Source organism: Periophthalmus magnuspinnatus, chromosome 16 (assembly GCF_009829125.3).
Source record: "Periophthalmus magnuspinnatus isolate fPerMag1 chromosome 16, fPerMag1.2.pri, whole genome shotgun sequence".
Lineage (NCBI taxonomy): Eukaryota > Metazoa > Chordata > Actinopteri > Gobiiformes > Gobiidae > Periophthalmus > Periophthalmus magnuspinnatus.
The window spans coordinates 30959552-30983164 of NC_047141.1; the positions used below are offsets into that span (position 1 = coordinate 30959552).

A 23613-nucleotide genomic window follows, 5' to 3' on the forward strand; every position below is an offset into this window, starting at 1 on the left:
TACTAACTACCACAGTAAGTCCTGGTAAGTCCCAGATCGTATGTTTTATCTTCTGACCTCTCTCTCTCTCCACCCTCCCTCTCACCTCTCTCTCCCTCCCTCTCTCTCCCTCTCCTCTCTCCACCCTCCTCCTGACCTCGCTCTTTCTCTCTCTCTCACTCCGTCTCCACCCTCCCTCCGACCTCTCTCCCTCTGACCTCTCTCTCTCTCTGTCTGACCTCTCTCTCACTCTCTCTCCACCCCTCCCTCTGACCTCTCTCTCTGCCTCTCCTGTCTCTCCACCCTCCTTCTGACCTCTCTCTCTGCCTCTCCTCTCTCTCCACCCTCTCTCTATCTCTCTCTCACTCTGTCTCCACCCCTCCCTCTGACCTCTCTCTATCTCTCTCTCACTCTGTCTCCACCCCTCCCTCTGACCTCTCTCTCCCTCTCTCTCCACCCTCCCTCTGACCTCTCTCTCTCTCTGCCTCTCCTCTCTCTCCACCCCTCCCTCTGACCTCTCTCTCCACCCTCCGTCTGACCTGTCTCTCTCTCTCTGCCTCTCCTCTCTCTCCACCCCTCCCTCTAACCTCTCTCTCTCTCTCTCTGCCTCTCCTCTCTCTCCACCCCTCCCTCTAACCTCTCTCTCTCTCTGCCTCTCTCTCCACCCCTCCCTCCGACCTCTCTCTCTCTCTCTCTCTCTCTCTGCCTCTCTCTCCACCCCTCCCTCTAACCTCTCTCTCTCTCTCTCTGCCTCTCTCTCCACCCCTCCCTCTGACCTCTCTCTCTGCCTCTCCTCTCTCTCCACCCCTCCCTCTGACCTCTCTCTCCACCCTCCCTCTGACCTCTCTCTCTCTGCCTCTCCTCTGTCTCCACCCCTCCCTCTGACCCCTCTCTCCTCTCTCTCCACTCTCCCTCTGACCTCTCTCTCTGCCTCTCCTCTCTCTCCACTCTCCCTCTGACCTCTCTCTCCCTCTGACCTCTCTCTCTCTCCCCCTCTGACCTCTCTCTCCACTCTCCCTCTGACCTCTCTCTCCACCCTCCCTCTCCTCTCTCTCCACCCTCCCTCAGACCTCTCTCCTCTCTCCACCCCTCCTCCTGATCTCTCTCTCTCTCTCGTTTCCACACATACACTCTTCTTTATCTCTCCATCAGCGCTCCATCTGAAGAACACCATCCATCATCGCCATAGAGACGCTCCAACACGATTCGAACACAAGATTAAAAGCTCGTCACTTTAGGTTTCTCCTCAGAGAAAACGGCACAGACCCCGAGGAAGGTAAGACTTTTTATTTATCATTTTATTTACAAAAGAGACAAAACACGTGGACTAAAAATGGCTGCCGTTGTGTTGAATCTTGTGACTTTTGGGACGACTTGAGTTCCTTGTCTCGTCTGAGCCTGTGACTGGATTTGCCCTAAAGGAAACACTTAAAATCAGATGAAACGGTTTGATTCTTCTTCTCTCTTGTGTTTTGGGTGCTCTCTCTCTCTCTCTCTCTCAGCTCTCTGCACGTTGCACCCATGGGCGACGCTTCCTCCGTTGAGCCGCAGTTTTTGTCCAAACTGTCTCCGTCCGCCGACCTCGTCATGGCGGTGTTTCTCGTCCTCACAGGTAAACGTTTTATCAGAGTGAAGATGTGGATACTGGACCATTTCTCTGTAAAAACACTAAATATTTACACCTTAAAACGACGTGAATTTGAGTTTTGTCGTTTCATTTATTTTCTTATTTGATTTTTTTTATTTGTTTTGATGTTTTTCTGACTAGTTTCAATGTTTTGTAGAAGGGATAAAGTGATTTTAAAACTAGATTTTCATTTTTGTAAACTCCAAACACATCACATTTATCTATATATTTATAGTTTTGACAGTAGTTTTAATGTGGGCTGTTTCGTGTAATAGTTTAATCTTTATTTTAATTTTTACTTACTTCAGTGTGTTTCCAGTCTTCACAATGCGGTTTAGGTTAAAACATAAAAATAGGAAAAAAATAAATAAATAAATAAAAATAAAAAATAAATAAAAAATAAATAAAGTAAAGAAATAATAAAATAAATAAATAAAGAATAATAATAATAGAATCTCAGAGTGCTACAATAAAACAAGAACTTTAAACCAATACTCAATGCTAAATGCAAAAAAAAAACGAACAAAAAAAACCCCCCATCAACAATAAGCTTTTCTAAATAAAAAGGTCTTTTTACATTAGAAAAATTATCAATTTATTCTGTTTTCAGGCGTCGTTACATAAAACTGCTGCTGGATTTACTTTTATTAGATTATTATGTATTTATTTTTTTTAGTGGTATTTTTTTTATATAAAAGCAGATTATGAAAAATCTAAATGTTGTTATGTTTTTCCCTCAGAAAGAAACTGTTTCTGAAACGGCTCGTTGTCTTCAGATCATTTCATCATTTCAGTTTTGTCATAGTTTAATTTTAGTGATTTGATCTGGAATTTTTGACTTTTGATGTTTTTCTGTTTCAGTGTTTTGTAGAAGCGAAAGTGAGATTTTTTATTTTTGTTCACCACATCTATCTATCTGTCTCTCTCTGTCTCATCTCTCCCGCTCTCTCTGTTTTTCTCCATTTCTCTTTCTCTGTCTCTCTCTCCTTCTCTCCCTCTCACTATGTCTCTTTCTCTGTCTCTCTCTCCTTCTCTCCCTCTCTCACTATGTCTCTCTTTCTCTCTATCGATCTTACTCTCCGTCTCTCTCGCTATTTCTCTGTGTGTTTCTATCTCTCTCTATATCTCTCTCTTTTGTTCTCTACCTCATTCTCTCATGTCTCTCTCTCTGTCTCCATCCCCCCTCTCTCTATGCTCTAGCTCTCTGTCTCTCTGTCTCTATGTCTCCCTCTCTCTCTCTCTCTGTCTCCATCCCCCCCTCTCTATGCTCTAGCTCTCTCTGTCTCTCTTTCTGTCTCTCCATCCCCCCTCTCTATGCTCTAGCTCTCTCTGTCTGTTTCTCTCTCTCTCTATGTCTCCCCCCCTCTGTCTCGCTATGTCTCTCTTTCGCTTTATCTATCTCTATATATCTATCTCTCTATCTGTCTCTGTATGTGTTTCTATATCTCTCTATTGGTCTCTACCTCATTCTCTCTCTCTCTCTCTGTCTCCATCCCTCCCTCTCTCTATGCTCTGGCTCTCTCTCTTTTGCTATTTCTCTCTCTCTCTGTGTTTCTATCTCTCTCTATATCTCTCTATTGTTCTCTACCTCATTCTCTCTCTCTCTATGTCTCTCTCTCTATGCTCTAGTTCTCTGTATCTCTCTCTCTATGTCTCTCTCTCTTGCTATTTCTCTCTCTCTCTGTGTTTCTATCTCTCTATATATCTCTCTATTGTTCTCTACCTCATTCTCTCTCTCTATGTCTCTCTCTCTATGCTCTAGTTCTCTGTATCTCTCTCTCTCTCTATGTCTCTCTCTCTTGCTATTTCTCTCTCTGTGTGTGTTTCTATCTCTCTCTATATCTCTCTATTGTTCTCTACCTCATTCTCTCTCTCTCTATGTCTCTCTCTCTATGCTCTGGTTCTCTGTATCTCTCTTTCTCTCTATGTCTCTCTCTCTTGCTATTTCTCTCTCTCTCTGTTTCTATCTCTCTCTATATCTCTCTATTGTTCTCTACCTCATTCTCTCTCTCTCTATGTCTCTCTATGTTTCCATGTCTCTACATATATCTATCTCTCTTTCTATCTCATTCTCTCTCTCTCTCTCTTTCAATCTATCAATCACATAGACAGAAATATTTATCTGAGATCGACGACTCGTTGCCTCGAGGTCAGAGGTCAAAGGTCAGAGTTTGTTTTAGCCGCTCGTCTTTAGGATCAGACCCCTTTATGTAAATGTACTGGACATAAAGTACTTCACATACTTCATATACATATATCATGACGTAGAGCGGAGCGTTCGACCTTCGTCTCTCTCTCTCGTCTTTCTCTGATTGGACATTCTTGCGTTCGCTTTGTGTTTGTGTAGCAACAGCTCAGTGAACACAATCAGCAGAACAACAATGGCCTCGTTCTGTTCACGCTCTGCTCTCAAGGCCGCGCGCTCGCCTCAACCCAAGCATTTTCACGTGTAACTGTGTGTGTGTGTGTGTTTTTTTTCTGAATGGCAGGAGTGTCGTCCGTGTGCGGGAACGGGGCGGTGCTCGCCGTTTACTACAGAAAAAGACGCAAAATCAAACCCGCCGAGCTCCTCACGGTCAACCTGGCCCTGTGTGACCTGGGGTTCAGCGTCCTGGGCGCGCCGTTCTTCATCGTTTCCAGGTGTGAAGCCGCTAAACTGATGAGTAGCGTCAAAAAACACTCCGTTCCACCTTGTGATGTCATCGTGTGGTGATACAGGAAGTGCTCCGCTGTGTTTTAAAACTCCACACACCTTCGTTTTTAAGAATCATTTGGATCATTTCAGCCCTGGACCTGCCAATTTTTACGGAGCAAAACGTAAAAGGAGCTGTTCACTTGAAAACTACCACTTGATGACATCACAAGGTGGAACAGAGCGTTTTGAGATATAGACAGACTAATGATAAAATGTGACTCAAACATGTGTGAATGAAACAAAACACAACTCCAGCTCTGTTTTTGACGACATAACAACATTATAACACGACTTAACGCTCACAAAAGTCAATTTCAAAGCTAATTTAAAGCTACAATTCGTAAATTTATTCAGTTCTTTTACCCGTAGATCATAAATGTGAAATGAAACCCCGCTCTCCTCCGCCTGGCCTTTTTTTCTCACCTGTGCTCACTATCGGACTGCGGTAACGTGAGCAGCATCTAGTGGTGATACGTGAGAATACAACAGGGGTGGGTCCGCCAGTCTAATTACAGATGGTAGCTTTAAAACTGCACTATGTCACTTTTTAGCCTGCTTGTTTTTCGTCGTCACTGACATTTCCCGCAGTAGGACATTGATCATCTCTAATGTGTCATGTTGCGTTTTAATTACGGTCGTATTTAAGGTTAAAACACGGCACATGCTTGTCTCCATGGCGACAGATGATGATACGCTGTTCTGTTTTAGCTGGAGTCACGCCTGGATGTTCGGGGAGACCGGGTGTCTTCTTTACGGGATTCAGGGCTCCGTGTTTGGCATCGGTTCGCTCATCACCACCTGCCTCATATCTCTGGACCGATGTCTGAAAATCTGCTGCTTAAGATACGGTAACTATGGTAACGCCATTGTAGGAGTTGTGTTTTTATTGTGTTTTTTTTTTTTACATTCATTATATTTTTGAGTCATTTTTTATTCATGTATGTGGCAGTGAGTGTTAAAACTGTTGGACCGGGTCATGAGGTCAAAAACAGACCTGCTCAAATTAAACAAAACAGAAAATATTTAACTGAACTGTTTTAACGGATTTGTGTGTTTAACTATTTACATCTCACACATGAACCACCGCACACTCTGAGGACGAAACCGGGACGAAACCGGGACGAAACCGGGACTAAACCAGAATGAAACCGGGACGAAACCGGGATGAAACCGGGACGAAACCGGGACGAAACCGGGACTAAACCAAGACTAAACTAAGACTAAACCAAGACTAGACTAAACCGGGATTAAACAGGGATTAAACAGGGATTAAACCAGGACTAAACCGGGACGAAACCGGGACTAAACCAGGACTAAACCAGAATGAAACCGGGACGAAACCAGGACGAAACCGGGACGAAACCGGGACTAAACCAAGACTAAACTAAGACTAAACCAAGACTAGACTAAACCAGGATTAAACAGGGATTAAACAGGGATTAAACCAGGACTAAACCAGGGCTAAACCAGGGCTAAACCAGGGCTAAACCAGGGCTAAACCAGGGCTAAACCAGGGCTAAACCAGGACTAACCAGGACTAAACCAGGGCTAAACCAGGGCTAAACCAGGACTAGACTAAACCAGGATTAAACAGGGATTAAACAGGGATTAAACCAGGACTAAACCAGGGCTAAACCAGGGCTAAACCAGGGCTAAACCAGGGCTAAACCAGGGCTAAACCAGGTCTGAAACAGGGACGAAACCGGGACGAAACCGGGACTAAACCAGGACTAAACCAGGACTAAACCAGGACTAAACCAGGACTAAACCAGGACTAAACCAGGGCTAAACCAGGGCTAAACCAGGTCTAAACCAGGTCTAAACCAGGACTAGACTAAACCAGGATTAAACAGGGATTAAACCAGGACGAAACCGGATGAAACCAGGATTAAACAGGGATTAAACCAGAACTGAACCAGAACTGAACCAGGACTAAACCAGGACTAAACCAGGACTAAACCAGGACTAAACCAGGACTAAACCAGGACTAAACCAGGTTCTGTTTATCTGTGCATGTAACTGAAAAGGTTTTATTCTGCCTTTTTTCTTTTAATGTTACTTTTATGCTGATTATTTACGTTTTGATTCGTTGTGTTGTGATTTTAACGTCTTTCTTATTCTGTAAAACACTTTGAATCACTTTGTGGACCATTTGTCCTGTACAGATAAACCTGCCATACGTCGCCTACATCAAACAAAAAAAATCTATCCATCTTTTTTTTCCTCTTTCTCTGATCAATATTAACAGACACTGGTCACGTTTTAACAAAAGATCACAGTGAAGCATTTTCCTCAGATCGACGTTTGTGCCTTTAGACGAGTGGATCTTCATTTTCTTTGTGTTTCTTTGTGTGTTTGTAGGTCAGTGGATCAACAACCTCCATGCGTCCCTGTGCGTGCTGCTCATCTGGCTCTACACTGTGTTCTGGGCTTCACTTCCTGCTTTTGGGTTCGGCCGTTACAGACCAGAACCCTACGGAACCAGCTGCACCGTCGACTGGTAAAACACGCAAAGATCCTTCAGATATTTTGATATTTTATCCATTTTAACGTGCAAAATTTGAGACTTGTAAGGCCTTTTATGACACAGCACGCAGCTAAACTTTTTTTCCATTCAATGATTTTTTTTCTCATTTTGAATATTGCATAACGGCCTGGTCACTCGCTGCCGGCACAACACAAAAACCAATCGAATCCGTCTTTAAAAAAGCCATAAAAATCTCTGACAAAAAACCTAGCTCCTTTCACCATTGTATTGTTTTAGAAAAATATAATTGGTTGAATTTTGATAATTTTATACAGTTTAAAAATGCTTGTTCTACACGGACTTGCTCCTCCTCCGCTGAAAGACTTTTAGCTGCTTTTATTGTATTTTTGTAATGTCTATGTTGTAAATAAAATAAATAAATAAAAATAAATATTAGTTAAATTTCTTTCTTAGTCCCATTTTAGTTCATTTTTCTCGTTTTAGTTTTGATTAAAATCTGCGTTTAGCTATTTTTGACGACCGTAACTGTTACATCACCCGCTCCACCCACTGTTCTGACCTGGATCCGGCCAAACTCATGTGTAACTAAAGTTTTTCTGCTTTTTCTGCTGTTGTGACGCTTCAGTTAATCATCAAGACGTTACACTTTTCACAGTCGCTTTCAGCAAGATACGTTCCAGATTAAATGCGTAAAATTGACATTCCCTGTCCACAAATGCACAAATGTCTTACCTTGTGCACGTTTTTCACAAGTAAAATCCTCTGTATTGATGTTAAAACGAGTTCAAGTTGGTCTGATTTTGATTCATCTTAGAACTTTAGCTTTTGGTTTCCACACAATCTGCTGCTCTGATCAGTGCTGAGTCTGTAAAGTCACAAGTATTTATTATGACTAAAGAAGTGAACTGCAAATAAATGAGTTCAGAGAATTAGTCCTGGTTTAGTCCTAGTTTGGTCTTAGTTTGGTCCTGATTTAGTCCTGATTTAGTCCTGGTTTAGTCCTGGTTTAGTCCTGGTTTAGTCTTGGTTTAATCCTGTTTTAGTCCTGTTTTAGTCCTGTTTTAGTCCTGGTTTAGTCCTGGTTTAGTCTTGGTTTAATCCTGGTTTGGTCCTGGTTTAGTCCTGGTTTAGTCCTGGTTTAGTCCTAGTTTGGTCCTGGTTTAGTCCTGGTTTAGTCCTAGTTTAGTCCTGGTTTAGTCCTGGTTTAGTCCTGGTTTGGTCCTGGTTTAGTCCTAGTTTAGTTCTGGTTTAGTCCTGGTTTGGTCCTGTTTTAGTCCTGTTGTAGTCCTGGTTTAGTCCAGTTTAATCCTGGTTTGGTCCTGGTTTAGTTCTGGTTTAGTCCTAGTTTAGTTCTGGTTTAGTCCTAGTTTAGTTCTGTTTCAGCCCTGTTTTAGTCCTGGTTTAGTCCTGGTTTAGTCCTGGTTTAGTCCTGGTTTAGTTCTGGTTTAGTCCTTGTTTAGTCCAGTTTAGTCCTGGTTTAGTCCTGGTTTAGTCTTGGTTTAATCCTGGTTTGGTCCTGGTTTAGTCCTAGTTTAGTTCTGGTTTAGTCCTGGTTTGGTCCTGTTTTAGTCCTGTTGTAGTCCTGGTTTAGTCCAGTTTAATCCTGGTTTGGTCCTGGTTTAGTTCTGGTTTAGTCCTAGTTTAGTTCTGGTTTAGTCCTAGTTTAGTTCTGGTTTAGTCCTAGTTTAGTTCTGTTTCAGCCCTGTTTTAGTCCTGGTTTAGTCCTGGTTTAGTCCTGGTTTAGTCCTGGTTTAGTCCTGGTTTAGTCCTGGTTTAGTTCTGGTTTAGTCCTTGTTTAGTCCAGTTTAGTCCTGGTTTAGTCCTGGTTTAGTCCTGGTTTAGTCCTGGTTTAGTCCCAGTTTATCTTGTGTCTACTCTGGGATTAGATTAATCTTTAATCCCAGTTTATTCCCAGTTTTGACATTGTGTGTAAATGTGAATACAGCCTTTAATTATTTATTTATTTGTTATTTCTGATCCCTGTTTATCTAAAGTGTTTCTATTCATCGTTTCTCATTTAAAGTCAATAAAACTGCACGTGTCCCACAGCAGGTTTATTATTTAATTTAAAAATAAAAGCATAAACGTCATAAAACGGTGGATTCTTGTGAGTCTGTGAAATCGCAAATATCACGAGTCCATCCATGTCGTTGTGAAAGGTCGTTCCTACTCTAAAACTATGAATGGTGTTGTTCTCGTGTCTGATTTGAAGGTGGAGTATCCGGACGCCTCGCTCCGACCGCGTCTACGTTTACCTCTTCCTGTGCTTTGGCTTTGGATTACCCACAATCACCATCATCGCTTCATATCTGGGCATTCTGATCAAGGTCTGGACCGCTGCGAAAGTTTAAATACAACATCTGCGCATCTGACTTTGCATTTATGTGACTGCATCTCTTTTAAATACCTTGAAAAACATGTATTCGCACACCGAGCAAGGTCGCCTCTCCGCAGATCTGACTTCTGACTTGGCTTGAAATCCGTTGAAATGCCTTGGAGATAGAAGTTTAATGCTATTGTGGAACATCCCGGGCATATCTCCTTGGAAACTAGCAAGAGTAGGACACAATTACATAAACGAGTCCCAGCTCTGACCAGTGCGTGTCCGTTATGCCCTTGAGCAAGACACTTCACCCACTGTATGTCTGAAAAAAAAAAAACAGACAGAAAAGTGTGATACAAGCAGCGGTGGAAGAAGTACTCAGTGTACTGTGTGTAAAAGTACAGAGCAAAAAAACTACTCAAAAGTATGAAAGTACCAGTTTAAAAATGTACTTAAAGAGTGAAAAGTAACAATATTTGGTGATTTTGAGATCTAATAAAGCTTCAAATGTAGTGATGATTTGTGCTGAAACAGAAACGATTGCGTCCCTCGGCCTTTTCAGCAGGTCTCAAACGATAATGAAAATACTTTTACTTTTAACCCTGGGGAATCCACGGGGTCAAATTTGGCTGCAGTTGATTGCTGATACCCAAAATGAACAAACAAACAAAAAAAAGAGTCAAATTTAACTTAAAAAGCCCAGAGTGCCACTTCTGACCCCTGTATAGAGACACCTAAAATGAGCCAGAGTGATAGTGACAACAGAATATGTAGAAGTATGTATTATATTCTTTTTGGATAAATCAAATTTAACTTCAAAAGCCCAGAGTGCCACTTCTGACCCCTGCATAGAGCCCCCTAGTGGATGAATATTGATAGTGACGAGATGGATGACCACATGAGGTTTTATTGAGCTGGAAAACTACACAAACTAAACCGTCTTTTCATCAAACCAGCACTTGGTAAAATTATGGATTGTTTTTGTTAATTTAAGTGTAATTTTTAGTAATAGCTTTTATATTATTTTTGGATAAATTACTGACAAACTTGGTGCTGATTCTAAATTAGGGAATAAAAAGCTAAAATTGAAAAAGCGGATATTTCAGTGAACTTCTGGCAGTAATTTAATTTAATTTAATCTATTGTTCATAATTTTACAAAGAACAAAATGGTTCTCCAGGGTTAAGTTAAAAAACGAAGTAGAGTAGAAAGTACAGATACTGCTCTCAAATGTACTGAAGTAAAAGTAAAAAGTATCCACTGTAAATTGCACTTCAGTAAAGCACAGATACCTAAAATGTTTACTTAACCCTCTGATGCATGAATTATCAAAGCCTTGGTCAAGATTTTGTGACGTTGTGAACTGCCTGTAAATATGAATTAACTTTTGTTCTGTTGTAAATATACAAACACGTTTCTTTTTATGCTTTTAAAAACATTTCAACATTTTTTGGGGGACATTTCAACACTGTTTAGATGCAACGTTTAGGCCTGAATAAGAAAACCAATCAGAGGAAATTTACTTGCAGTTACACCGACTGACCACTGAATTGATCTCAATGGAGTGTGGCAGCAGAGAGCACTCCAGAGGCTCCACCACATAAACCAATGCATTAAAGAGAAAGTTGTTTTAGTAGCTGCCCACTGCTGTGACCGCTGTGCACCAGAGGGTTAATTACAGCACTTTACTACTTTTCCTTTGTTGCGTTCCACCACTGTGCACAAATATGTGACTTTGCGAGGTCATTTCAAACAATAATTCAAACGCTACTTTACTTTTACTGCATAAAACAAACACGTTCCCTCTTGTTTACCCTCAGGTTTACACATCGAGCCGCGCCCTGGCATCTATTCCATGCTGTGCTGTGTCCAACGGCAGCACCAAAGACCTCAAACTTGCGAAGGTACGTGGCTTTTTTTCTTTTTTTTTCTCCCAAATGTTTAGAAAAATAATTGTTTTATATTAGACCAGCCATGAAACAAAGCAAATTTATACTTTAAGTCTCTTTTACAGGCAAAAATGATGATGTAGCGCTTCAAATTCCTCAGTGTTTGCTCTTAGAATCATGTTAAAACCTCAGTTGTTCCTCGTGCAGATGGCGGTGGCGGTCTGCGCGGCGTTCCTCGTGGCCTGGCTCCCTTACGCTTCCGTGTCCCTCATCTCCGCCCTGCTCTCCGGAGAAGAAGACCCCCTCTCCAAACCCACGCCCGCCCCCGTCGCCCTGTCCTCCGCCCTCAACTGGACCACCGCGGACTCCTCCAAACACACGTCTCACCCCCCGGGACCCTCTACGACGGGCCCGGAGTCCAGCCTGCCCCCCATGGTCACCGTCATCCCCGCCATGTTTGCAAAGTCCCACTGTATGATGAACCCGGTCATTTATCAGATCATGCACAGGGAGTTCAGGGACAGTCTGTACGAGCTCGTGTTTGGACGGCAGAAGGCCGACAGGAGGCGCCAGAGACGGAAAACGGCGTCTGTTCACACGAGCGTCAGTATGTCCGTTCAAAAGAGAGAGCCAGACAGATTATGACGTCAAAATATTACAAATTACTGCGAAAGAAACATGAACTATATGAGGAGTTTAGTATAGGGCGGTAATAGTGCCCTAATCATGGGTTTTGACTTGTTACAGGCGCCATTTTGAGGACTTTTCACCATTTTAAAAAGATATCGGCCTAATTTTTTATCATCTAAAACCCCACAGATGCAGGATTGGGGTGTGTTTCTTGTAGAGATGAACAAAATAGGCAACTTTTTAATAAATATTTACCAAAAAAACACATAAGGTTTTTGTTCAATGATTTTAATGTGCAGCAAACTGGAGGACGTGTCTGGGGTGAGGGAAGTCTGGGAGTCTCTGTTTAGACTGATGACCCCGCGACCTGAGGAGAGGGAGAAAATGGATGGATGGCAAATGGAGGAAGCCTAGACAAACATGGCATTAAACACAAAAACCGTGAAAAAACTCTAGGGTCGCCTCTCCACGGATCTGACCAACCAGCTGCTTGTCCCCGTGGAAATAGATGTTTTTTGTGTTTTCTCTAATCTATCCTGCTGTTATTTTGTTCATTTTTTGTTCTAATTTTGCCATTTTCATCCACCTTTGGCCGTAGATTTAAATGTGATCTAAATGCTGTTAAATCAGGGGTGTCCAAACTACGGCCCGGGGGCTAAATGCGGCCCTCAGACCAGTTTTTATTGGCCCTCTGTCCTCCCGCGGAACAGCAAATTAACCTATTTTGAAAACTATAACCTCAAATATCAAATTGAATTGTGATACAGACCTAAAATGAATGTGTTTCAAGCCTTATTAATATATAGTTTAAAACATTTACATAAGAACGTCACAAGAAAGTAACAAGAACAAGACTAACTCGAACAAAAGATATAAAAACGACACAAGGATAACACACTGGAGTAAAGCACATTCAGGTAAAAGTGGAGGTGCAGGGCTGAGGTCGTTCTTTAGTCAGTTCTAAACTCCCTGTACAGAATGAATAATGTGATCTAAAGTGACTCTGGGACGTGTTTATGTGAACTCAACAAAACTGAGTCTAAACTGGGACTAAACCTGAGCCTGACCGAGATTAAACTGGACTAGAACAAACCAAGTCTACAGCAAGAGTAAACTGAGCTCAAACCACGACTAAACCAGGACTAGACTAAACCAGGACTAAACCAGGACCAAACCAGGACTAAACCAGGACTAAACCAGGACTAGACTAAACCAGGACTAAACCAGGACTAAACCAGGACTAAACAGGACTAAACAGGACTAAACCAGGACTAAACCAGGACCAAACCAGGACTAAACCAGGACTAAACCACGACTAAACCAGGACCAAACCAGGACCAAACCAGGACTAAACCAGGACCAAACCAGGACTAAACCAGGAATAAACCAGGACTAAACCAGGACCAAACCAGGACCAAACCAGGACCAAACCAGGACTAGACTAGGATCAGACCAGGACCAAACCAGGACTAAACCAGGACCAAACCAGGACTAAACCAGGACTAAACCACGACTAAACCACGACTAAACCAGGACCAAACCAGGACCAAACCAGGACTAAACCAGGACCAAACCAGGACTAAACCAGGACCAAACCAGGACTAAACCAGGATCAAACCAGGACTAAACCAGGACCAAACCAGGACTAAACCAGGACCAAACCAGGACTAAACCACGACTAAACCACGACTAAACCACGACTAAACCACGACTAAACCACGACTAAACCAGGACTAAACCAGGACTAAACCAGGACCAAACCAGAACCAGACCAGGACCAAACCAGGACTAAACCAGGACTAAACCAGGACCAAACCAGGACTAAACCAGGACCAAACCAGGACTAAACCAGGACCAAACCAGGACTAAACCAGGACCAAACCAGGACTAAACCAGGACTAAACCAGGACTAAACTAGGATCAGACCAGGACTAGACCAAACCAGGACCAAACCAGGACCAAACCAGAACTAAACCAGGACTAGACTAAACCAGGACCAAACCAGGACTAAACCAGGATCAAATCAGGACCAAACCAAGACTAAACCAGGACTAGACTAAACCAGGATCAAATCAGGACCAAACCAGGTCTAAACCAGGTCTAAACCAGGGCCAAACCAGAACTAAACCAGGACTAAACTAGGACTAAACCAGAACTAAACTAGGATCAGACCAGGACTAAACCAGGACTAGACTAAACCAGGATCAAATCAGGACCAAACCAGGATCAAACCAAGACTAAACCAGGACTAAACCAGGACTAAACCAGGACCAAACCAGGTCTAAACCAGGACTAAACCAGGACTAAACCAGGGCCAAACTAGCACCAAACCAGGATCAAACCAGAACTAAACCAGGATTAAACCAGGACCAAACCAGACCTAAAATGAATGTGTTTCAGGTCTTATTGTCAGACCTGTGTATAAACTGCTGCACTGCATTAATCTCCAGTCTGTGGCTCTACACTTTGAATACGTTTTGAAATGTGGCCCTTGATTAAAAAACTTTGTGCCTCTGAGTTAAATCCAGGGACAGTTGTGCCAAACGCGTGCGCATTTTCTTTTACATTTACGGTAACGCGTCGTGCGCTCTTCCTCGTGTATTTACGGTTTACGCAGCTCTTCCAATCGCAGCGCACTGACTCCTGCGGTCACATCTTGATGCCAGAACTTGAGTGAACAGCGCTTCTCTCACGCTTTTACGCAAACGTAGACTCTTGTTGCTTTTTCAGATCATTTCAGACGTTTATTTGCGCGTTTGCGTTTTGGACGAGGCTTGGTTTTGCGCGTTTTTCCGCCTCCGTCCCGTTTGGATTCGTCCATTTTCGCTGCGGCGGCGCTTCGTTGGGAGCTGATCTCATCCTCAGCGACGTTTAAAACCTCCAGCTTTGCCAGATAAGAGTCTTAATTTAGCGCGTTGCATAACCAGGTGACTTGTGCGACAGGTGAGGTCCAGAGGAGGAGTTCTGAAGTCATTTTTTTTTTTTACTGCGTTGAAGCCAAGACTAGTCCGTGTTCATGCCAGATCTGCAACGCTTCAGGTTTTCATACCATAGCATGAATCCTTTGTTGGGGGCCAATCTCCAACAACAGCATCCGCATCATCAGCTCCACAGCCCCGACTCTCCATCAGGACTGCTCCCCGACGCCCTGCTCCCTGGGGCGGACCTTCTGGGTGAGCAATCCGGCTCCGGGCCCACCTCCCAGCCCTCTCAGACTTCTCCCTTCCTCCATCACCTCTCCTCCGGACACTACCAGCCCCGCGCCGCGCCTCCTCCTCACCCTCCTCCTCCACCTCCCGCCGCCATGGCTCTGCGCAACGACCTGGGCTCCAACATCAGCGTCCTCAAAACGCTCAACCTCAGATTTAGATGCTTTTTGGCCAAAGTGCACGAGCTGGAGCGCAGGAATAAGATTTTAGAAAAGCAGCTTCAACAGGCTTTGGATGCGAACAAAACGTGCCAAAGCTGTGACCAAACCAGGGGCCCCACGCAGGAGGTCAGTGTCCAGACCGGGTTTGTGGGCGCCATCCCTCTCAGACCCGGGTCTTTACCTTTCCACAACACCAACAACTCCGCACGGCGTCCCACCTCTCTGTTCAGCCCTCCAGGAGAGCCCCACACCGGGAACCCGTCCATCACCATCAGCCACGCGTCTCCCTGCGTGGACTCGCCGGGTTCCACGGCCCCCAGCTGCGCCACCATGACCTCCACCACCACAGGGACGTCCACCAACCCGCCTCCACGCTTCCTCCCCGGCACCATCTGGTCCTACAACCACGCGCGGAGGCTGGGGCCCGGGGCGGAGAGGCTGACCAGTCCCGGGGTGTCCTGGGTGCACCCGGATGGAGTGGGGGTGCAGATAGACACCATCACACCGGAGATCAGGGCGCTGTACAACGTGCTGGCCAAAGTCAAGAGGGAGAGAGACGAGTATAAGCGCAGGTAAAAACACTTTCACCATCTACACCACATGTGTCAAACTCAAGGCCCGTGTGCCAAATTCGGCCCGCCACGTCATTTTATGTGGCCCGCGACAAAGTAAATTAAAAGGTATGACTGTCTTTAACTGTGTATCTCCTGATAAACTAACATTTTAACAGCCATTTTTTAATCCGTATGCAATATTTGTAACTTGAATAAGTAATAAATATAGAAACAGTTAATTGGCAAGATTAAAACGTAGTGACATTTATCTTAGTTACATCTGGCCCTTTGAGAGGAACCATTTTGTTGATGTGGCCCTGATTTAAACTGATTATTTTGGGGCAGCTGTGTCTATATTTGTGATTATAAATGTCGTTATTTGATCCTCGAAAGGGAATTTTGGTGGAGTGGGCAGTTTAAAACGTTCATGTCACACAAGAAAGTAACAAGAACAAGACTAACTCGAACAAAAGATATAAAAACAACACAAGGATAACACACTAGAGTAAAGCACATTCAGGTAAAAGTGGAGGTGCAGGGCTGAGGTCGTTCTTTAGTCAGTTCTAAACTCCCTGTACAGAATGAATAATGTGATCTAAAGTGACTCTGGGACGTGTTTATGTGAACTCAACAAAACTGAGTCTAAACTGGGACTAAACCTGAGCCTGACCGAGATTAAACTGGACTAGAACAAACTGAGTCTACAGCAAGAGTAAACTGAGCTCAAACCAGGACCAAACCAGGACCAAACCAGGACCAAACCAGGACCAAACCAGGACCAAACCAGGACCAAACCAGGACCAAACCAGGACTAAACCAGGACTAAACCAGGATCAAACCAGGACTAAACCAGGACCAGGACTAGACTAAACCAGGACTAAACCAGGACTAAACCAGGATCAAACCAGGACTAAACCAGGACCAGGACTAGACTAAACCAGGACTAAACCAGGACCAAACCAGGACCAAACCAGGACCAAACCAGGACCAAACCAGGACCAAACCAGGACTAAACCAAACCAGGACTAAACCAGGACTAAACCAGGACCAAACCAGGACCAAACCAGGACCAAACCAGGACCAAACCAGGACCAAACCAGGACCAAACCAGGATCAAACCAGGACCAAACCAGGACCAAACCAGGACTAGACTAAACCAGGATCAAACCAGGATCAAACCAGGACTAAACCAGGACTAAACCAAACCAGGACTAAACCAGGACTAAACCAGGACTAAACCAGGACTAAACCAGGACTAAACCAGGACTAAACCAAACCAGGATCAAATCAGGACTAAACCAGGACTAAACCAGGACTAAACCAGGACTAAACCAGGACAGGACCGGGACAGAACCAGGACAAGCTTGAAAATGTCAGTACAAAGAGAATGCATTTTCAATATTAATATCATAATAAAAACACCTTTTTTTAGACTGTAGTCACAAAATAGTGTATATTTCTTATATTGCCATGAGTAATATAAAAAAGTATATTATAGTAAAAAGGTTTTTGGATGTTGAGATAACTTTTTTTTTTTCATTTATTTTTATTTGTTTATTTAAACCGGGGAACCCAAGTAGAACACTTGGGCTCTCTGTTTCATGGGCGCCTTATTTAAAAAAAACCCCAAACAATACAAACAGAAAAACAACAAAACAAACAGTAAACAAGTCCATATAAAACAGTAAAAACAGGAGCAGGTGTGTGGATACAAGTTCGTTAGCAAATTATTAAATTGCGATTGTGTCACCAACGTATACAATTTTACTTTTCCATTTTTGTGAAGTAAAAACCAGCTGAAAGCCCAGTAAAAGTTTTAATAGCCGTTGTAACAGGCTGTATCGACTGTATTAGTGCGTGGACATGGATATTTTTTGGATAACAAAATTGTGAATGCACCTAAAGCATCAAAAAATATGCACCGAGACTGATTATTACAGACTTGAAGCACAAAACTCATAACAAGACGAGTGATGTGACTGAATAAACTTTTTGTTAGTTTTCGAGCGGCCTGTGTTTCCCTGTATTTGCTGTATTTGCTGTATTTGCTGTATTTGCTGTATTTGCTGTATTTGCTGTATTTGCTGTATTTGCTGCTCCTCTTTGTTGTTCTAAGTGCAGATAGTGACTTGAGGCTTGTAAAACCACTGCGTCGTCAGCACAGGGAGTGAGACGCTGCATTTCCCGTGGTCCCTGAGTCCACTTCACGTGAGCCCGGAGCAGGTGCTAGTCCACAAATACAGAACCAGCTCCACACGGCTAAATATACGCCGCCAACGAGGGTCAGTCATGAGTGGGGACTTTTCAGTGTAAACTCAGAGCATGACTCAGACCAAAGTGATGGATTCGTGTTCTGATTTAGAGTTTGCCGACGTTTCAGATGGAGGAAAGGCACCGGTATGGGTCTGTTTCTATAAACACTGGACAGTTACGACAAGATCTGAGTCAAAATCGCAAACTCTGCATGATTTAATTTGCAGAAACTAGAAACTACTTGGTTAGAATCCAGATGGCGATGGTCAATCTCTGCTGGTATTTTTGGGTTGAGATGTTTGAGCCAGTTGAGGTCACGTTTCTGTCGTCCGGAGGGAGTTTATTAACTATACAAAATGTGAAAGATAATTGTCGGAGCAAGTGGTGGAGGACTGGGTTGGCGGTGGGCGTTTGGGCACAGGTCATTGATAGCGGGGTCGGGTGGTGGGGTGTTTGTACCGGTCGAGGCGAGCTGGGTCGGAGGTGGAGGTGTTTGAACTGGTCAAGGAAAACTGGGTCGGAGGCGGAGGTGTTCGTACCGGTCAAGGTGAGCTGGGTCGGAGGCGGAGGTGCACGGATAGCCCAAGGAGCAAAATCTGGCAAAAAAACAAGAAAGACCAACTGAGTACGGAGAGCATAGCACAAAAAAACGAGACACTGACGATCTGGCGGCGGGTGGAGGCTTGATTGCTTGATGAGGCGGAGGTGGTGCCAGAGTCTCCGCCCCAGACACAAAAGGGAGGGGGAAGACAGAAACACAAGGACAGACTGGACTCATGACAGTTTCCCATATTGTTGAATTAAAATTTTGTACAAACTCATCCACAACCTTTTACTACAGTCTGTGTAGGGAGCAGTGTAGTCACGTTTTTGCGGTATTCTCTTTGGACTAAAGTGTAAGTGGGATGGGATAATAAACAATAATATCGTTTATCATGATAAAAAAGAGTCGACGGCAATCGTTCATGAGAGATTTTATATAATCGTGATAATCGACAACAGAGATAATCGCCATTACATCACCAGAATGTGCAGAAAAAAAAACAAAAAAAAAACGTATCCACAGGGGAGTCGACAGGGGGGACAAAGGGTCTGTTGTCCCAGGGTTTAGGGGCCCAGAATTGTCCTCTACTCCTATTATTTCTATTAGAGGGGGCCCATGTGAGACTTCTTGCCCCGGGTCCCCATATTGCAGTTGACGGCCCTGTTCAACCAGAATATTCTCCGCTAAATCATAGAGTCAAAACTATAACAGTTCTCTAAACAACAAATTTATTCATAGGATTCAAAGTATAATTATAACATTTTAAACTGTCAGCAACTTTAATAATTTACGTGATATAATCGTTAATCGCAATTATTTTAGCCTTGATAATAGTGACTGGTTTAGCAGGGAGCGGCCGCTTAGCAACGCTGTCAATCAAACCTGTTGCTAAGGCTAGTGGGAGTGACCTCAGGGAAAGATGGCGCCTGATTTGTCTGTTGTTAATGTTCATATCTTGATTTACAGACACAATAGTGAAATAAAAACCCCAGGATCATGTAGAGGGTTAATACGAACATTTAAGACCAAAATGAGTCTGACAGCAGCAGGTACAGAGAGAGGGGACAGTTTATAAAAAAACAAAAAATAAACTCAAAATAAAAATAAATAAATAAATAAATCAAAATAAACTCAATATAAAAAAAAAAAAATCCTGAAAATAACAAAAAAATAAAAAATAAACTGAAAAAACTAACAAAAACTCAAAATAACAAAAAAAAAAAAAACTCAAAATAATAATACAAAAAAAAAAATCAAAATAAACTCAATATAACAAAAAAAAATCCTGAAAATAACAAAAAAATAAATAAATAAATAAATCAAAATAATCTTAAAAAAAACAAACAAAAACTCAAAATAACTCAAAAAAATGAACCCCAGGATCATGTAGAGCAGGTTAATACGAACATTTAAGACCAAAATGACGAGTCTGACAGCAGCAGGTACAGAGAGAGGACACAGTTTTTCAATACGCACATGATCACTTCCTGTTTGGAACGCAGCGGCTAGCGGGTTAGCTACGTCCAATTATATAAACAGCCTATGGTTCAAACAAAACTTTAACACGTTTTCACTGTATCTTCAGGCGGGAAACAGCAATATCGGAATATCAGCCACATTATATTTTTATTTAATTTACACATTCTCAACATTCTAAACCTGTAGAGCTGCCGTTGCCGTGGAGATGGTTTCTGTGGTGATGTCACATGGTGCTTAGTGACATCAGAGGATCACATTTGTGAAACCAGTTTGGTTTGACCAGTTTGGTTTGAACCAGTTTGGTCGGAGATGCAGCTCAGAATGAGACAGCGCTTCAGCAAACACTTTGAATCTCTCTCCTCCACTGAACTCACACAGCTTCAACATGGCCACGCCCACAACATGACATGCCCAGACACACCGAGACACACCGAGACACACCGAGACACGCCCAGACATGCCCAGACACGCCCAGACACGCATGCCCAGACACGCCCAGACACGCCCAGACATACACGCCCAGACACGCATGCCCAGACACGCCCAGACATGCCCACCATCAGACAACTGCACAGACAATCCATGGACTTCACAGAGTCCATGGGCGTCTTTGCTGTCCGAGTTTTCAAGGTCTTTTCCCTCGAATTTTCAAGGATTTTTCAGTGAAGTGTGGGTGAAGTGTCTTGCCTAAGGACACAACGACAGAACTCAGTCTGAGTTGGACTCAATCCTCCGACCTTTGGGTTGAGGGACCAACTCTCCAACCACTGAGCCACTGTCCCCCCTTCACTGATTTTCCCAAAACGTTTCCCATGAATTTTTAACAATTTCTCCTGCAAATTTTCAGCAAATTTTCAGCGATTTTTGCCACAAATATTTCTGGCAATTTTTCAAGGATTTTTCAGTGAAGTGTGGGTGAAGTGTCTTGAATAAAGGACACAACGACAGAACTCGGTCTGAGTTGGACTCGATCCTCCGACCTTTGGGTTGAGGGTCCAAAGCTCTAAGCACTGAGTCACTGTCCCCCCTCACTGAATTTCAAGGAGTTTTCCAACATTTTCCCACAGACACCTATGGTTCAAACAAAGCTTTAACACGTTTTCACTGTATCTTTAGGCGGGAAACGGCAATATCGGAATATCAGCCACATTATATTTTTATTTAATTTACACATTCTCAACATTCTAAACCTGTAGAGCTGCCGTTGCCATGGAGATGGTTTCTGTGGTGATGTCACATGCTGATGTCACATAGTGCTTAGTGACATCAGAGGATCACATTTGTGATTTGACCAGTTTGGTTTGAACCAGTTTGGTCGGAGATGCAGCTCAGAATGAGACAGCGCTTCAGCAAACACTTTGAATCTCTCTCCTCCACTGAACTCACACAGCTTCAACATGGCCACGCCCACAACATGACATGCCCAGACACACCCAGACACGCCCAGACACACCCAGACACACCCAGACATACACGCCCAGACATGCCCACCATCAGACAACTGCACAGACAGTCCATGGACTTCAGAGTCCATGGGCATCTTCACTGTCCGAGTTTTCAAGGTCTTTTCCCGCAAATTTTCAAGGATTTTTCAGTCAAGTGTGGGTGAAGTGTCTTGAATAAAGGACACAACGACAGAACTCAGTCTGAGTTGGACTCAATCCTCCGACCTTTGGGTTGGGGGACCAACTCTCCAACCACTGAGCCACTGTCCCCCCTTCACTGAATTTCAAGGAGTTTTCCAACATTCTCCCACAAACACACCCAGACATACATGCCCAGACACGCCCAGACACACACAGACACACCGAGACACGCCCAGACATGCCCACCATCAGACAACTGCACAGACAGTCCATGGACTTCACAGAGTCCATGGGCGTCTTCACCGTCCGAGTTTTCAAGGTCTTTTCCCTCGAATTTTCAAGGATTTTTCCCTCGAATTTTCAAGGATTTTTCAGTCAAGTGTAGGTGAAGTGTCTTGCCTAAGGACACAACGACAGAACTCAGTCTGAGTTGGACTCAATCCTCCGACCTTTGGGTTGGGGGACCAACTCTCCAACCACTGAGCCACTGTCCCCTCTTCACTGATTTTCCCAAAACGTTTCCCATGAATTTTTAACAATTTGTCCTGCAAATTTTCAGCGAATTTTCAGCGATTTTTCAGCGATTTTTGCCACGAATATTTCTGGCAAATTTTTAAGGATTTTTCAGTGAAGTGTGGGTGAAGTGTCTTGAATAAAGGACACAACGACAGAACTCGGTCTGAGTTGGACTCGATCCTCTGACCTTTGGGTTGAGGGTCCAAAGCTCTAAGCACTGAGTCACTGTCCCCCCTCACTGAATTTCAAGGAGTTTTCCAACATTTTCCCACAAACACACCCAGACACACCCAGACACACCCAGACACACCCAGACACACCCAGACACACCCAGACACACCCAGACACACCCAGACACACCCAGACACACACACCCAGACATGCCCACCATCAGACAACTGCACAGACAGTCCATGGACTTCACAGAGTCCATGGGCGTCTTCACCGTCCGAGTTTTCAAGGTCTTTTCCCGCAAATTTTCAAGGATTTTACCCTCGAATTTTCAAGGATTTTTCAGTCAAGTGTGGGTGAAGTGTCTTGCCTAAGGACACAACGACAGAACTCAGTCTGAGTTGGACTCGATCCTCCGACCTTTGGGTTGGGGGACCAACTCTCCAACCACTGAGCCACTGTCCCCCCTTCACTGATTTTCCCAAAACTTTTCCCATGAATTTTCAACAATTTTTCCTGCAAATTTTCAGCGATTTTTCAGCGATTTTACAACGATTTTTGCCACGAATATTTCTGGCAAATTTTCAAGGATTTTTCAGTGACGTGTGGGTGAAGTGTCTTGCTTAAGGACACAACGACAGAACTCGGTCTGAGTTGGACTCAATCCTCCGACCTTTGGGTTGGGGGTCCAAAGCTCTAAGCACTGAGTCACTGTCCCCCCTCACTGAATTTCCAACATTTTCCCACAAACTTTAAATCAATAAAGTAAAAAAAAAATCTAATCCGGGGCTAAATCTGATCTGAAACATTTTAAAATAGACAGACACTATAAATATATTTAGTGTGTTGATTTTTAATAAGTAAAAAGTGCATGTTTTTATAAGATACTGCGAATAGTGATGGAAACAAAACTGAAAATATAAACCTGTATTAAAATGTATTTCATAAAGTTTTCTAACACATAATCGGAGTACTGTGTTCTGAATACTTGGACACAGAGTACTATGGTCTGAATACTTAAAATACTTCCAGGCAGAGTTTCATTTAAATTATAAAGATGCAACAAGATTAAAAACAGCTTTATGTTTTTCAGTGTTTCATGTCACAAATTGGAGGGAAAATGACATGTGCTGTGTTTTATATTTTTCTCACTGATTTTGAGCCTAAATGTTTGACCAAGTCCAGCCGTGTCATATTTAGAGTTTAGAAAAGTAACTGTAATCTGAAAAACTAAGAGTCTCTAGGCCTGTCACGGTCACCACAGACTGAACATTAATTATCATCTGTGCATTTTCTTTGCAATAACAGGAACATTTTTTGTTTTTTCAGTCTTAACGTGACAAGGTTCGACCAGAATTTGAAGGGTTGAATAAGTGACTTTTAGATCCAGTTATTGCTTCTTTCTGTTAATCATTTGCGGCCTCTTGCTGGAGATTTCTGACCGATACCAGATCCGCTGAAAAGGGCAGATATCGGCCTGATGTATCGGCTCATGGATGTATCGATCTG

General features: G+C 43.3%; 2 protein-coding genes across 2 annotated transcripts in view; both read left to right on the forward strand.

Annotated features, from left to right (window-relative positions):
* Positions 1-1500: 1500 nt before the first annotated feature.
* opn9 (opsin 9) lies at positions 1501-11646 on the forward strand. Its single transcript, XM_033981562.1, has 7 exons — positions 1501-1591; positions 4096-4246; positions 5010-5149; positions 6663-6801; positions 9002-9116; positions 10933-11016; positions 11209-11646. Exons 1-7 carry the CDS (start codon positions 1501-1503, stop codon positions 11644-11646), a joined length of 1158 nt encoding a protein of 385 aa, XP_033837453.1.
* Positions 11647-14647: 3001 nt separating this feature from the next.
* iffo1b (intermediate filament family orphan 1b) overlaps positions 14648-23613 on the forward strand; it is a 38738-nt gene continuing 29772 nt past the window's right edge. Inside the window, exon 1 of the mRNA XM_033981772.2 lies at positions 14648-15573. Within this exon, the coding sequence (XP_033837663.1) occupies positions 14648-15573 (926 nt within the window). The remainder of the gene's footprint in view (positions 15574-23613) is intronic.